A 13,180-nucleotide genomic window follows, 5' to 3' on the forward strand; every position below is an offset into this window, starting at 1 on the left:
TTCATGGCATTTAAATCCTGGTGTAAAAGTGAATGCTTTTTAAAAACACACAATTTATAAAAAATAATAAGCAATTTGTTCATGTCTAATTTTCTTCTCACTTAAAGATGTTTTCTTAAGTTAATAGTCCTTATATCAATAAAACGTTTTACATTACAAATATGTCCAGTGAGGGAAGTACAGCTTTGTCTGAATTGAAAGGGAGTGAGAATCAGACTAATTTTATAATCTGAACAAGTGAGAAAGTGTCATTTTGCTCTTGTCAACACACGGCAGGTGCTAAGGGAAGGGGTGTGTGGCAGGTTTGATGTCGATGGGCACAGGAGGGACGCACACACACATGCTGCGTCAACGGAAGACAAGCACATTGTGTTAACACTTATTAAGGAAGAGGAGACGTGCTGCCTGGAGAAGACAGTGCGTGTGTGTGAGGGCGATTTGCAGTGGAAGCTGAGCGACAGTTCCTCTCTTAACTCCCTCTCACATCTCCTAAAGGTCTTCTTGTCAGCACTGTTATCCTTCGTTCTTCTTAGTGTGTATCTTTTGTGTGTGTTTGCACAGGGGTATGTCAGTAAGTTTTGGTGTTTGTGTGTGAAAAGCACAACCAGTGAAACAGGAATCCATCCATTTCCTGCTTTAGTTTCAGTGTGCTTGGGACAATAAACACAGTTAATTAAAATGGCTTCAAAGTTGAAGAAGTCACTAAAGGCTACAAAAAAACTTTTCTCCACAGTGCATTTCCCTTCTGTCATTATAACCACTTGGTTTTCTGTTCTCTTACATTTTTCCTCATTTTTTACAGTTTTTAACTTTTTTAGCATTTTGAAGTAGTGCACTGATTATTATTATTAATTCAAATTTTGTGTTCATGTTAAAAACTTTTCATCTTTTTAAAAAATTTTATGTTTATCTTTAGTGCTGTCTTTGGAAGTTTCCAGTCGCATACACACAAACACATGCACGTACACACAGATGCATACGCTGTTGCAGCTAACTCTTTTGTTGAGTGATGGGAGGATCGATTGGGTTTGATATTAAGTGACACGTGGCCTTTGGAGTCACTAAATGCTACTCACCGACTGAAACCCCTGTTGCTGATTCTAGTCCCGCAGTTGTTTCTCAGGCTCGTCCCTCTCTACTCTGTCTCTTTCAGTCTGGATTTGCATCTTTTCCACAGTCATTTAGCAGTCTGTCTTTTAACGGTTGTTTTGGTATTACTTGTACATAGAAATCCACTACTGACCTCTGTCTTAAACACCATGAGCCACTACCAGACCTAGACGGAGCAGATCAGGTTTTTGAGCTTCAATTTAGCCGAGATTATCAGACGGCGTTAGGTTAATATTGCCTTTTTCTCTCAGTAAAAAAAATAAAAATAAAAATGAAAAAAACAACAAATAACAGTTTTTTCAAATAGTTACATTTTAGGTTCAGTAAAGTTTACAGAACTCTTTTCAAAAGGAATTAAAAAAACATTTCAGGAATTAAAAAGGAAAAAAAATCTCCTTTTTCAGCTTTTTTTTGCAGTTCTCTCTCTCTCTCTCACACACAAACACACACACACACACACACACACACACACACCTGCCATGTTCTCTACATTAATTTTATTGATATGCTGTAGATATAAAATCCTCTGCCTCTGCCATTTTCCAGTTTTGTCCACCTGGTTAATTTTTAAATATTATTTTGATTATAAAGCATATGTTGTTATATGTTTGTTTTTTTATAGGTCTACACATAGACAGAATGTTATAGTATACTGCCTAGATAAAGATATAATCAGTGAATGTATAAAATATCATAGATGTTAAACACATATTAAGAGCAGTATTCAATGTAGATGATGCCATGGCTCTCATACTTATGTTTCTTATCTGCTTTAGGAGGGCTATGGTGTGATGGTGCTCAACCCCAATGAGAACTACCTGGAGGTGGAGAAGCCAGCCAAATCCTCTCCCCTGCCCTCTCCTACTGAACCCTTGGACGAACCTGCTGAAAAGAGAGAACGCAAAGATGATAAAGAGGGCAAAAAGAAGAGAGAATTTTATGAGAAGTACCGTAACCCACAGAAAGAGACAGAGACCGAACGGATCCCCATACGAGTAAGTCGGAGAGGGAGGGAGGGACGAAGGGACGGAGATAGGGAGGAGAGACAGAAAAGGAAGGCAGGAAGGAAACGTTTGAAAAGCTGGGGTGGAGGGACAAGGATAGATGTTCATCATAAACAGACATGATGGGGGAGGCGGATGGAGTGACAGTTTAGGGTCATAGAAGGAGGTAGGAAAAGACACATAGGTGAGAAAATGGGAGGGAGGAATTTGGGCAAGTTTGGAGACAAAAGAGGCAAGAAGGTGTGGGGAGGAGGAGGATGGGAGGCAGCTAGCTGAGGAAGCGAGGGAAGGAAATGTTAGGTAACACTGGATGAAGGGAGGATGGGAGGCAGAGGGAGAAAGAGAGGCTCTTGTGTGGTCAGCCTGTGTGTGAAGAGGTTGGCTGTGCTCCAGTCGCCTCTCAGTGAGCAAGTGTTAACCACATGGCTACCTCCCTCTCTCTCTTTTTCTCTCTCAGATGGTGGGCTGGTCAGTGCAGCTCTGGCCCTTTACTCTTGTTGACCGCTGGGATTATTATCTCCCTAACACACACTCTGCAAACACACTGCAACATTCTTATCATGCTACACTGACTGTACATCTCCTAATCATATACTCACACATACACACATGCACATGCACACACACACAGCTCGAGGCTCCTAGCTGGGCCAGTTTATACTTGTGGTCAAACACAGGAAGCGACCCTTTGCATAAATCTAGTTTCATTGTGAAAATAAATATTCGCCAAAGGGTTGAGAAATGAAAACAATATTTTCCTTTTCATAAATGTCTTTTTTTTCACCCCTTCCAACAAAATTCATAATTCAATCAATAGAGTCCAGCCAATTTTTTTTTTCTGAAACGCTTTCATTCAATATTGGGTCCCATCACAGGGTTTCACAGAAAAGTGTCCACATCGATTAACTGTGTCTTACTTTGGTTGATGGCAGTAGTGTCACTGTAATGCTTGTATGTTTGTACGTGTGGGTGGGTGTTTGTGCATATGTGTGTGATTCCGTGTGTGTGTGTGTGTGTGTGAAAGCCATCAGTCTCTGATGTCTGACAAGAGTTAGGGCTGCTGTGGGACTTGCAGTGTGTGAGCTGTCAACGCAGGCTTTTTTTTCTTCTCAACCCCCCTGGCAGAACCTTTACACACACTCTAATAAGGGATAATTAGCTGCAGTGCTATCTTACTCTATCACACTTCTTTACATGTGTGCAGTTTCCCCATCATTCAGCTGATGAACTTGCTTTACACTATCTCACATGAAGGTCTTATGGTAAACAATCCATCATGTCGTTTACAGTTATTTAGTCAAGCTCACTTGCATCTACACTCTTCTCTATAGTTTCATTTTATTTTAAGTAATAGCAAATTAGAATTCAAAATGTAATGCCTATTGCACGTCAGTTTGTTATACCATAACCATGAGGAATGTGTATGTGAGTGTGTCCTCACATGTGGTGTTTGTATGTGTCATCCACACCTTGTTTAGATTATGGTGATGGAAGCTTGTGTTAGTAGTTTGATTTATTTTGAGGATGTAACTTGAATGATTCTCATATAGTTTTTCTCCATATTTACACTCGCCACTTGATTAGGAACACCTTTCCACCTGCTTACTCATGTAATTATCCAATCAGCCAATCATGTGGCAGCAGTACATTGTATAAAATAATGCAGGTAATGGTCACATCAAACATCAGAATGGAGGGAAAATGCAATCTCAGTGACTTTGAGCATGGCATACAGTATCTCTGAGACTCTCCTGGGATTTTCATACACAACAGTCTCTGCGTTTTTGCTTTTGCTTAGAAAAAGAATTAAAAACAAATAACATCCATGGGGCAGCAGTTCTGCAGACAGAAACGCCTTGTTGATGAGAGAGAGGTCAGAGGGAAATGGTCAGACTGGTTGGAGATGACAGAAAGGCTGCTGTAACAGCTCTATACAACTGTGGTGGCAGAAAAGAGTATCACTTTGTATCCCAGTATGTTGCTAATCATGTGCATCTCTTTATACCACAATTTGCCATCGACTAATGGCTACTTTCAACATCATAATGCACCATGTCACAAAGCTGAAGGCATCTCAAAGTGATTTCATGAACATGACAGATGGTTCAGTGTAGCACATTGGCCTTCTTAGTTACCTGATTTGAATCAAGTACCTTTGGGATGTGGTAAAATGAGAGATGTGTGTCATGTGATGCAATTATTTCGACATGGAGCAGAATCTCAAAGCAGTGTTTTCAAAATTTTATGGAACCCATGGCATTAAGAACTGAGACTGTTTTGAGAGCAAAGGGATGCCCTAAAAAAAGTGTATATATACCCCCCCCCTTGCCCTAAATCTTTACCAGTGCGAGATTGTTAAGACTGTCCCAACCAAGGTTCCCATCCTATGAGGAAGCATGCAGTATTATTCACATCTTGATCTTGTTACTGGGCTCTGCTCATATAGCATGCTGGACAGCGTCAGATGCATTGAGACAAGGGCTGTACGCAGCAGTGTCTTTTTAAGACTACAGTGTTTCAGAAATACTACACAGGTAAACAGTCTTGGTTTTTCACAACTCCATGAGATGGAAGTCAGCACAATCAACATAATGAGCCCAGCGCCATGTGAAGTCATACTTATTTCTTTTAAATATACTTTAAGCTAGTACATTGACAATTGATTTAGAAATCAATACCGGTTCTGTTATGGCATTTAAAAAAATAGATACAAAATTCCTTTCTATGTCAATTTTTTTTTCCAAACCAGCAGGCTGATACACAATTATCCTCATTAACCCCAAAAACAGGGGTCATGTAGAAGGTTTAGATTTTCCAGCCAAATACACTTGTCCTTAGATGCAGGGATTTCAAGACTCAGGATAAAGATTAATGAGTGAGCAGAATGGCTCTGTGTTGTTGCCCCTTGAATTTTGACCTTTGACCCAGAAGTCAGCAGGATGTTAGTGTGTATGACCTCGCCTCTATCATCAACACCTCCTCCCGCACTGCGCTACTCTTCACTGTTCTGCCTCTGTCCGGCCCAGAGTAAGCTGTCACACACACACAAATACACACATGCACATAAGCACATTTGCAGATATGCAAAGGCACACACATACCGGCAGACAAAAGAGTAAAGGAGGTGGAAAAAGAACAAAGGTTTTAACATTGGGGTGTGTGTGTGTGTGTGTGTGTGTGTGTGTGTGTGTGTGTGTGTGTGTGTGTGTGTGTGTGTGTGTGTGTGTGTGTGTGTGTGTCTTTCTCCTTCACCTCTGTTAGTCGGGGTGGGTGGTGGATCAAATCAAACCTCTTTAGCAGGGCTGTTTTCATCTTTTTTTAACAGCACCCACCCAAGACACTTGCACTCACACACACAGACGCACGCGCGCACACACAAACCCTTTTATTCACTACACCTCTCACTCTAACTCCCACTGAGCTGCCAGACCACCTGCACACAGCCATTCAGATACACACACACTGAAACATATACCCCTACTCCTCGTATTATAATGACATCCAACATTGCACAAAAAACACTACAAGCTTGAATTAACACCTGTCTTGCTCTGTATTTATAACTATGGGCCACACAATATTATATTGCACATTTTATATTGTACTGCATTGATTCACAGAGACCAACAAACACACACACACACACACACACACACACACACACACACACACACACATAACCCACCGAGCCCACTGATAGAGTTGAGTCGATTAATATGCTTCCTTACACACATTAATAAGCTCTTAACTGCTTTTAGGATTCTTACTTTTTAGCCTTGGGTTCATAGTGTTCAACCTCTCAACCTTATCTAATCCCTCTCCTGTCTACTCCTCCAGATCACACACCGCTGGGCCATTTTTAGGGGGGATGTTGGTTGAGTAGGGAGAGAGAAAGAGAGAACAGAAGGAGAGATGGAGGGATAGAAAGTCTGATCGGAGGGATGCTGATGAGGATAGTGGAAGGGTTGGGGGGGGTGCTTTCTTAGCACTTTGCCATATAGAAGTTTGGGAGTTCACTTTACTCTGAATTTTAGCAGTAATCCAGTTAGCTATTTTCTGTCAGCCAAGCGGAGGAATGGCAGGAACAAAAGGCACATTCATGGGCTTAAGAAGCTTCCAAAGAGTTCACCCAAGGCTGGCTGGCTGGGATTAGGCCAGCAGGCCCTGGAAAGAAGAAGGGAAAAAAAGAGCAAGGGGGACAAAAAACAGAGCTTCGCCTTTTTTTAAGCACCACTTATTTTTATAAATGACTGGAATACTTTTCTCTCTTTCTCTCTTAGTTTTTTTTACGCTTTTCCTTTTAACATCTCACATTGTACGTTTTTTAAATGTTCAGAGAGAGAGATAGACTGAGAGGCCCTCACTCCAGCAGCATTTTGAAGTAGCAGATTGAGGCAGTTTCTTCTGTTCTTTTTCTTCCACTATATTCAGCTTCAGTGCAACTTCAAGAGTGAGAGATCTATATGACTGAGAGTGGAGGACGTTGAATGCTTTCACTGTGACGTCCCTCTGCTTTTCTCTACAGTTATTCATTTGGCACAATCAAACCACAATGGAGAAAACATTTTGGGGTTCTTCAGTGTGCTAGAATTACCACTGGAGGCACTGTTAAATTCCTTTATGTTAAACAATTTTTACCCCTCGTTCTGGTTAGGGTTGATGTCAGACCCTCTCTTAACAGTGGGAAATAAGACTCATTTATTATTTATTTATTATTTATTTTATTTTGCTGTTGTTTTTCTGCCTTCAGTGCAGACACAGGACTCTTCAGAGTATTGTGGTCTTGGTAACGTATGAGGCAAAACAGGGGGTCTTGTACAGTCTCATACTGATCTGACTCTTGTGGACTGTACAGAGTGTGTTTCCTAAAGGAGGGAGCATCCATTATTTAGCTCCTGCCTCTCCAAGACCCATTATTCCCAGCTGCAGCTGTCCACAGGGGCCAGCTGAGATCCTTGTCCTTGTCTGTGCTTAGCAGATGATGTCCTGTATCCCCATGTTAAACCTGTTCTACAAAACGTCCTGAGGACTCACTAACGTACATGCACACACACTTACACACACAAGGAAACTTGATTAGAAACATTAAGACATGGACACACAAGCACACACGCAGGTAATTGTATTCGACATGGCGCTACAGTGTTTCTCTATGGGACTGGGTTTTTGCTCTTTGTCACCTTCACCTCTTTGCCCCAATCTGTGGCCCACAAGCAATTATACAGACAGGGTTTATTTGACCTTTGGCCTGTGGTTGTGCCAAAAGGTAAGGCTCAGCATTTCCAAGGACAGGTAGGGACTTGATTAACCTCTGAACTTGGTCAGAGGAGCGGTCAATGACCAGGGCTAGAGGGCAGCTCACCTGCTTACTGCAGAGAGCAAATTGGCTAGATGCCATCTTTCTATTTGTATGTGTGTTTCTGTGTGAGTGTGGTAGAGAAAAAGTTTTGACCTGTGTGCATGTGTATCTGTCTTTATGAGCTTAGTTTTCATGTTAAGTCCAGAGTACAAGTACACTGTGTTGTGTGGTGTGTTTTAATTTCAGGTTTATCTCCTTGTGTTTGAATTATGTATATAAGTGAGTGCAATGGACTTCTCAAAGTTTTAAAGGGGAGTGAGTCTGTTAAATGTTTTGCTTGTTACTGTGTGCGAGCATTTCTGGATATGTGTTAATGTTTAGTACATAACATCTGTGTGTGTACGTATACCTGTGTGTTTGTGTGTTTGCTCAAGGCAGAACCAGTGTAGCTGGTCTCAGATCCCTGCTCCCAATCTTCTAGTCAGGTCAACCATCAAACACATCCATCCTGCCCTCCCTCGCACCTCCCCACCCACTGAGCTCCCTCACTCTCTCTCTCTTCCTCTCTCTCTTTTTCTCTCTGCACACAACCCCGGTGTGGATACAGGCTGACCCGAATAAAGACACACACACACACACACACACACACATACACGAACACACACAGAGCACCTCAGGGTCATACTGGAACAAACACAGCCTTGTCTGCCTGCCCGCTCTCCTTTGCCTTATGTCAATTAATGGCTTGCAGTAATTTCACCTGACAATCCGGGCGGCAGCGCAAGGCTAGCCGAGATGTCACAGCGATGACCTTTCTGGCCCGCAGCCGCTCTTTTCTAATAAAGAATCTCACAAACCCACAGCAACTTCCTTTGTACTTTGTTAATGAGTTATTGATTTGAAACAATGCCCTGGCAAATATTGTCAGAGCGGACTGACCCCACCAAGGTCATGCTATTTTATTGTATACAGTCTGAGCACACTAATCTGCACGTAGGATGACATGTATGCTATAGTTTTTCTCCTTTCTCTCGCACTGTCTTTCTCTCTCTCTCTCTGTCTCTCTCTCTCCCTCTCTCTCACTTGCTGTCTCTCTCCTTATACTGTATATCCCCCAATTGCAAAGTTGAATAACACACTACACATACATTTCTCCTCCTCTCTTTCTCTCTCTCTCGCACACACACACACACACACACACACACACACACACACACACACACACACACACACACACACACACACACACACACACACATGTGCAGTCCCCCCCCCCTTTTTGTTAGTCTTGCACACGTTTTTCACCTCATTCTCCCTTTTCTCTGTCTCTTTCTCACATCATTACATTCCCAACTCTCCATAGGTACCATACCTGCTAATTACCCACAATGCCACAGTCATTATTTTCCCATCTCTGCTACTAATTTGCACCATACCTTCCTTTCACCCACACTCTAGTAGACCCATCAGCTCCCAGACAGCTTCTAGCTAACTTCAGCTCTCTGTCTGCCTTAAAAGCCAGTAAGGGAAGAAACAAAGACAGGAAGGGAAGGAAAAAAGGAAAGGAGATGGCGAAGGAGTACACATCCCAGACATTGATTAGAATGCAATTGCAAACAGGTGTCGTCGAGGTCCACTTTTTAATTGTGTGCACAGAGACTTGTACGCAATCACACACACACAAACACAGACTAACTCACTCTAATAATCACTTTGCTAATACCAGCCTTGTAATTACATACAGTGCTTATTTGATATTTAATCATTAGGCCAAATGAAAACAATCCTGTTCTGTGCTGATCAGGATATATTAAAGTGTGTTAATAATGACTGGTGGTGGGTTTACCCAGTGTGTGGCCTGAGAGCAGGAGGGGACTGAGAGATTGAGAAAGATCAGTTGGCCAGTCAGTCACTCAGAGGTTTTGCGTGTGTGTGAATGAGAGAGAGAGAGAGAGAGCAAGAGAGCTCCTGTGTAATTTGAGTAATTTGTTTGTACCTCTTCCTTTGTGGGAAGGAACTCTGGGATAGTGTTGTTGTGTGATGTGTGTTTGTATTACTTTTGATTCTACTTCAGCTCTCAATCTTAACACCTTGAAATACTTATTGACATTTTTGCAAGATTGGAAACAGCCCTATCCAGGAAAAAGAGTACAAACCCAATGAAGTTGTCCAGGCATCCCGTGACACTGTGTTGACACTTCTGGCCACCACTGAAAGGTTTCTGAGTGTAAAAAGTACAATGGCTTTTATCCTCTAGATTCCGTCCGGTTCACACTGCTCTCTGTCTCCTGACTAGAAATCCCAGAAGTTTTCTGAAGTCGTGTGTGTTTTGGATGACTGAGGAGGAGGAGCAGAGGGGAGGAGCAGGGAGGTCTGCAGTGGTTGTTTGTCAGAGTGCGTTGATGTTGTTAGATTCATTGTTTCCTGTGTTGGTCAGACACTGGGTTTGTGTTGGCGTTGGGGCTGTTATTCTGGCTGCTCTCCTCTGCTCTCCTCTCTCTGCTTCTCATTACAGTGAATAAACACAGGGCAAGTATTGGACCGGACAACTTCTGAAGAAACAAGAGAACGTGTGTATGTGTGTGTGTCTGTGTATGGGAGTTGCAATCTGTCTGTGTGCAACATTGGAGCATGTCTGTTTGCATGCGTGCATGTGTGTGTGTTCAAGGTTGCATGCAATTATGTGAGACACTGGAATGGAGTGTGAGTTGTTATTGTGTAAGTAAAGGAAAGAACTAAATTGAACAAATTCTTGAAACTAGACAATGGGAAGGCAAACACATTCAACAGTTGGAACCACTTATGGACTAAAAGTGGGGTCGATAGTCATGCACAATGTCTTGTAGCAGGTTGTCTAGCAGTTTTAATGGTGACGTAAGCTATAACACATAATCAGCCTTCTGTTGATTGGGAAGCAGGAACTTGCCTAAAACCACATTTTGGCTTGTTGAATCACTGTAACCTTTGGAGTTGTGCAAAAACTTCATGCATATACAGTCGGGTGACAAATTAAAGGAAAAACCAACATAAAGTGTCTTAATAAGGTGTTGGGTAACCACGGGCCATCAGAACAGTTTCAGTGTGCCCTGACATTGATTCTACTTGTCTCTGAACTCTACTGGAGAGATGAACACCATTCTTCCAAAAGATATTCCCTCATTTTTTTCCCTCAGTTTTGATGATGGTGGTGGAGCGCGCTGTCTAACACGTCAGTGTTGAGATCTAGTGACTGTGAAGACCATAACATGATTCACATTATACTTATCAGTCAGAGACCCCTCATATCTACCTGCTTCTCCACTCATTTTTCAAGTTTTTCCTTTGTCACCCCTCTGTATGTTGAGTACATAGCCCTTACACAGTATATGCTCAAAGGCATGTTTGGCAGCATCCTCACTGTACTGACTGAGCCGTCCAATCACTGAGTATATATCACTTTAATCACAAGCTGTGTGATGAAACTACTTACACAAGATTGTACTATAGGGAGCTGTCTGCACTAGAGGTCATGATGACTGACAATATATGCACATTAGTCCTATTTGCATGCATGAAGCATGTGTGTGTGTGTGTGTGTGTGTGTGTGTGTGTGTGTGTGTGTGAGTGTGAGTGTGAGTGTGTGTGAGTGAGTGAGTGGGGGGGTGGGGGGGGGGGGGGGGGGGGGCACACAACATGTTTGTGAATTCTAACTCCAGAGCTAAGAGAACCAGTCAAATGCATGGACTACTCTCTCTTTCTGCTAGACACACATACACACACATATACTGTAAACTCTCCACATATGGTTCTCTCTCTTGTTCACTCTCTTTCTCACTCTATCTATCCATCCATCTCATTTCTCTAGCTCTCTCACCATTTTTATTTCTTTTTGATAATAGTTAGCTGTCAGCATCTGGAGACTGTCTGGTCCTGTGACTGTCTAGGGAGCAGATTTGTACTTTATATTCTCTGCGGGGACAGTATGGATCACTATGTATGTAAACACACACAAACAGTACACACCTTCAAATATCCCTTGACAGTCATGGCTGAAGGATGTTGGCAACAGGTGTGCAGTTGGGATACTATTCTGACAGTGTTGGCAGATGCATTCACAACATACACACACACACACACACACACACACATATATGCACACACACAAATACACACAAACAAACTGGGGAGAAACAGTAGAAAATAAATAAATAAGCTACGATACTGTGAGAGCTGGTGACAGGAAGCCAGTCTCGCAGGGCGGCGTGCTCCACTGCAGCTAATTAACCCCAGGAAATAATTGCTACAATATGCAAATGCTGTTTAGATAATTCACTACACTGCCATGCCAGGTAGTCAGTCACTCTGTCGCCTGATGCTGAGGTTGTAGGCAAAGAATGTGTGTATGTTTGTGTGTGTCGGGTCGGGTGATCGAGTCAGGAACACAGGGGGGACCCATTTGCCATGATGAAGACATCAAACGAGCAATATGTTTATTAAAATTGATACTATACATAGTATAGCAATAAATAAAATATCTTCTCTTCACACTGACTGAAAATTAATATCTGACAAATTAATTTGTCAGTTATCAATCATTGACACATTTTTCCTTCAATCAGTTGATAACAGCAATTTTAGAAGTTTCGGTTACGCAAATGTCTCACACACACACACGCACGCACGCACGTGCATGCACGCACGCGGACGCACGCACGCATAAAGGTGTAAGTAGGTGTCCTGTACAGTAACAAACCCTACCTAATGTCTTTTTGTCAGACATGGTGAGTGAAGTGTGGTTGGAGAGATGGAAAAAACAGGAGATGGAGGAGTGTAAAGAAAAACAGGTGGAATCAACAGAGGAGAAAAAGAAGGTAGAAGAGAGGAAAGGAGAGAGGGACAGTGGGAGGCTAATGAAATGGGCTTCACAGAGGAAGGGTGACATGGCGGAGGAGAGAGGAGGGAGACTTCAAAGGACTTTGATGCCACAGCCTTTCAGACTGACAACTCTGCTTCAGCCGGCCCCTCCGTGGATAACTCACACACTCATGCACGCACACACACACACACACACACACACACACACACACACACACACAAGCACATGCACATGCACATCAGTGATGGCAGAAGGGCAGGGCAGAACAGAGTTGCCTGCTCTTGCATCACACTCTGTGAATAGAGGTGGGTGCTGACACTACAACCCCCTCATGCTAATCTAGCAGTAAACACAAACACTCTGACAGGTTAATTTACCTCTAGACCAACACAGCAACAAAAACACACATCAGCACATCATCAAATAGTGCAAGCACACACAGACTTACACACCAACTTGTACACACAGATGCGTGCAAGTGAAAACATCCCATCACATCACAAGCTGCCTCACCTTGTTCTAAAAGTAAACTTTAAGCCATATTTTCTGTAACATGTGTATGTGTTCTACACTTTCTTCTCAGTTACTACGTTTATGAGAGCGAATGTTGAAGTAATTATCTTTCTGTGATAATATACTATCTCACTTTGGAAAATGCAAACACATTTATGGAAACTAACAGGATAGTCTCTTAAGACGCCTCCTCTGTCCTTTACCTCATATCACTAATTATTTGTTTGGGCGTCACATGGAAGAGTTTGACACTCAATTAACAGATGAGGTTACATTCTCCATAGGCCATGTGTTTGTTTATTTCGAGACATTCTTTTTTTATATATACATCTGTATGCTAATTAGGAGAAATGTGTGTGTGCTTGTGTGTGCGTGCATATCGTGTTTGCATCCAGTGTG

The 13,180-nt window shown here is 42.3% G+C and overlaps 1 protein-coding gene across 4 annotated transcripts in view; it reads left to right on the forward strand.

Annotated features, from left to right (window-relative positions):
• Positions 1-13,180, forward strand: part of arb2a (ARB2 cotranscriptional regulator A) — a 151,111-nt gene that overhangs the window by 57,173 nt on the left and 80,758 nt on the right. For all 4 annotated transcript variants that reach the window (XM_071482653.1, XM_071482654.1, XM_071482650.1 and 1 more), the window contains exon 7: positions 1,887-2,105. In XM_071482653.1, coding sequence (XP_071338754.1) covers positions 1,887-2,105 — 219 coding nt within the window. The remainder of the gene's footprint in view (positions 1-1,886; positions 2,106-13,180) is intronic.

This window comes from Trachinotus anak, unplaced genomic scaffold, assembly GCF_046630095.1.
Source record: "Trachinotus anak isolate AG129_WGS33_773 ecotype Australia unplaced genomic scaffold, CSIRO_AGI_Tana_v1 ptg000008l, whole genome shotgun sequence".
In the NCBI taxonomy this organism is placed as follows: Eukaryota; Metazoa; Chordata; class Actinopteri; order Carangiformes; family Carangidae; genus Trachinotus; species Trachinotus anak.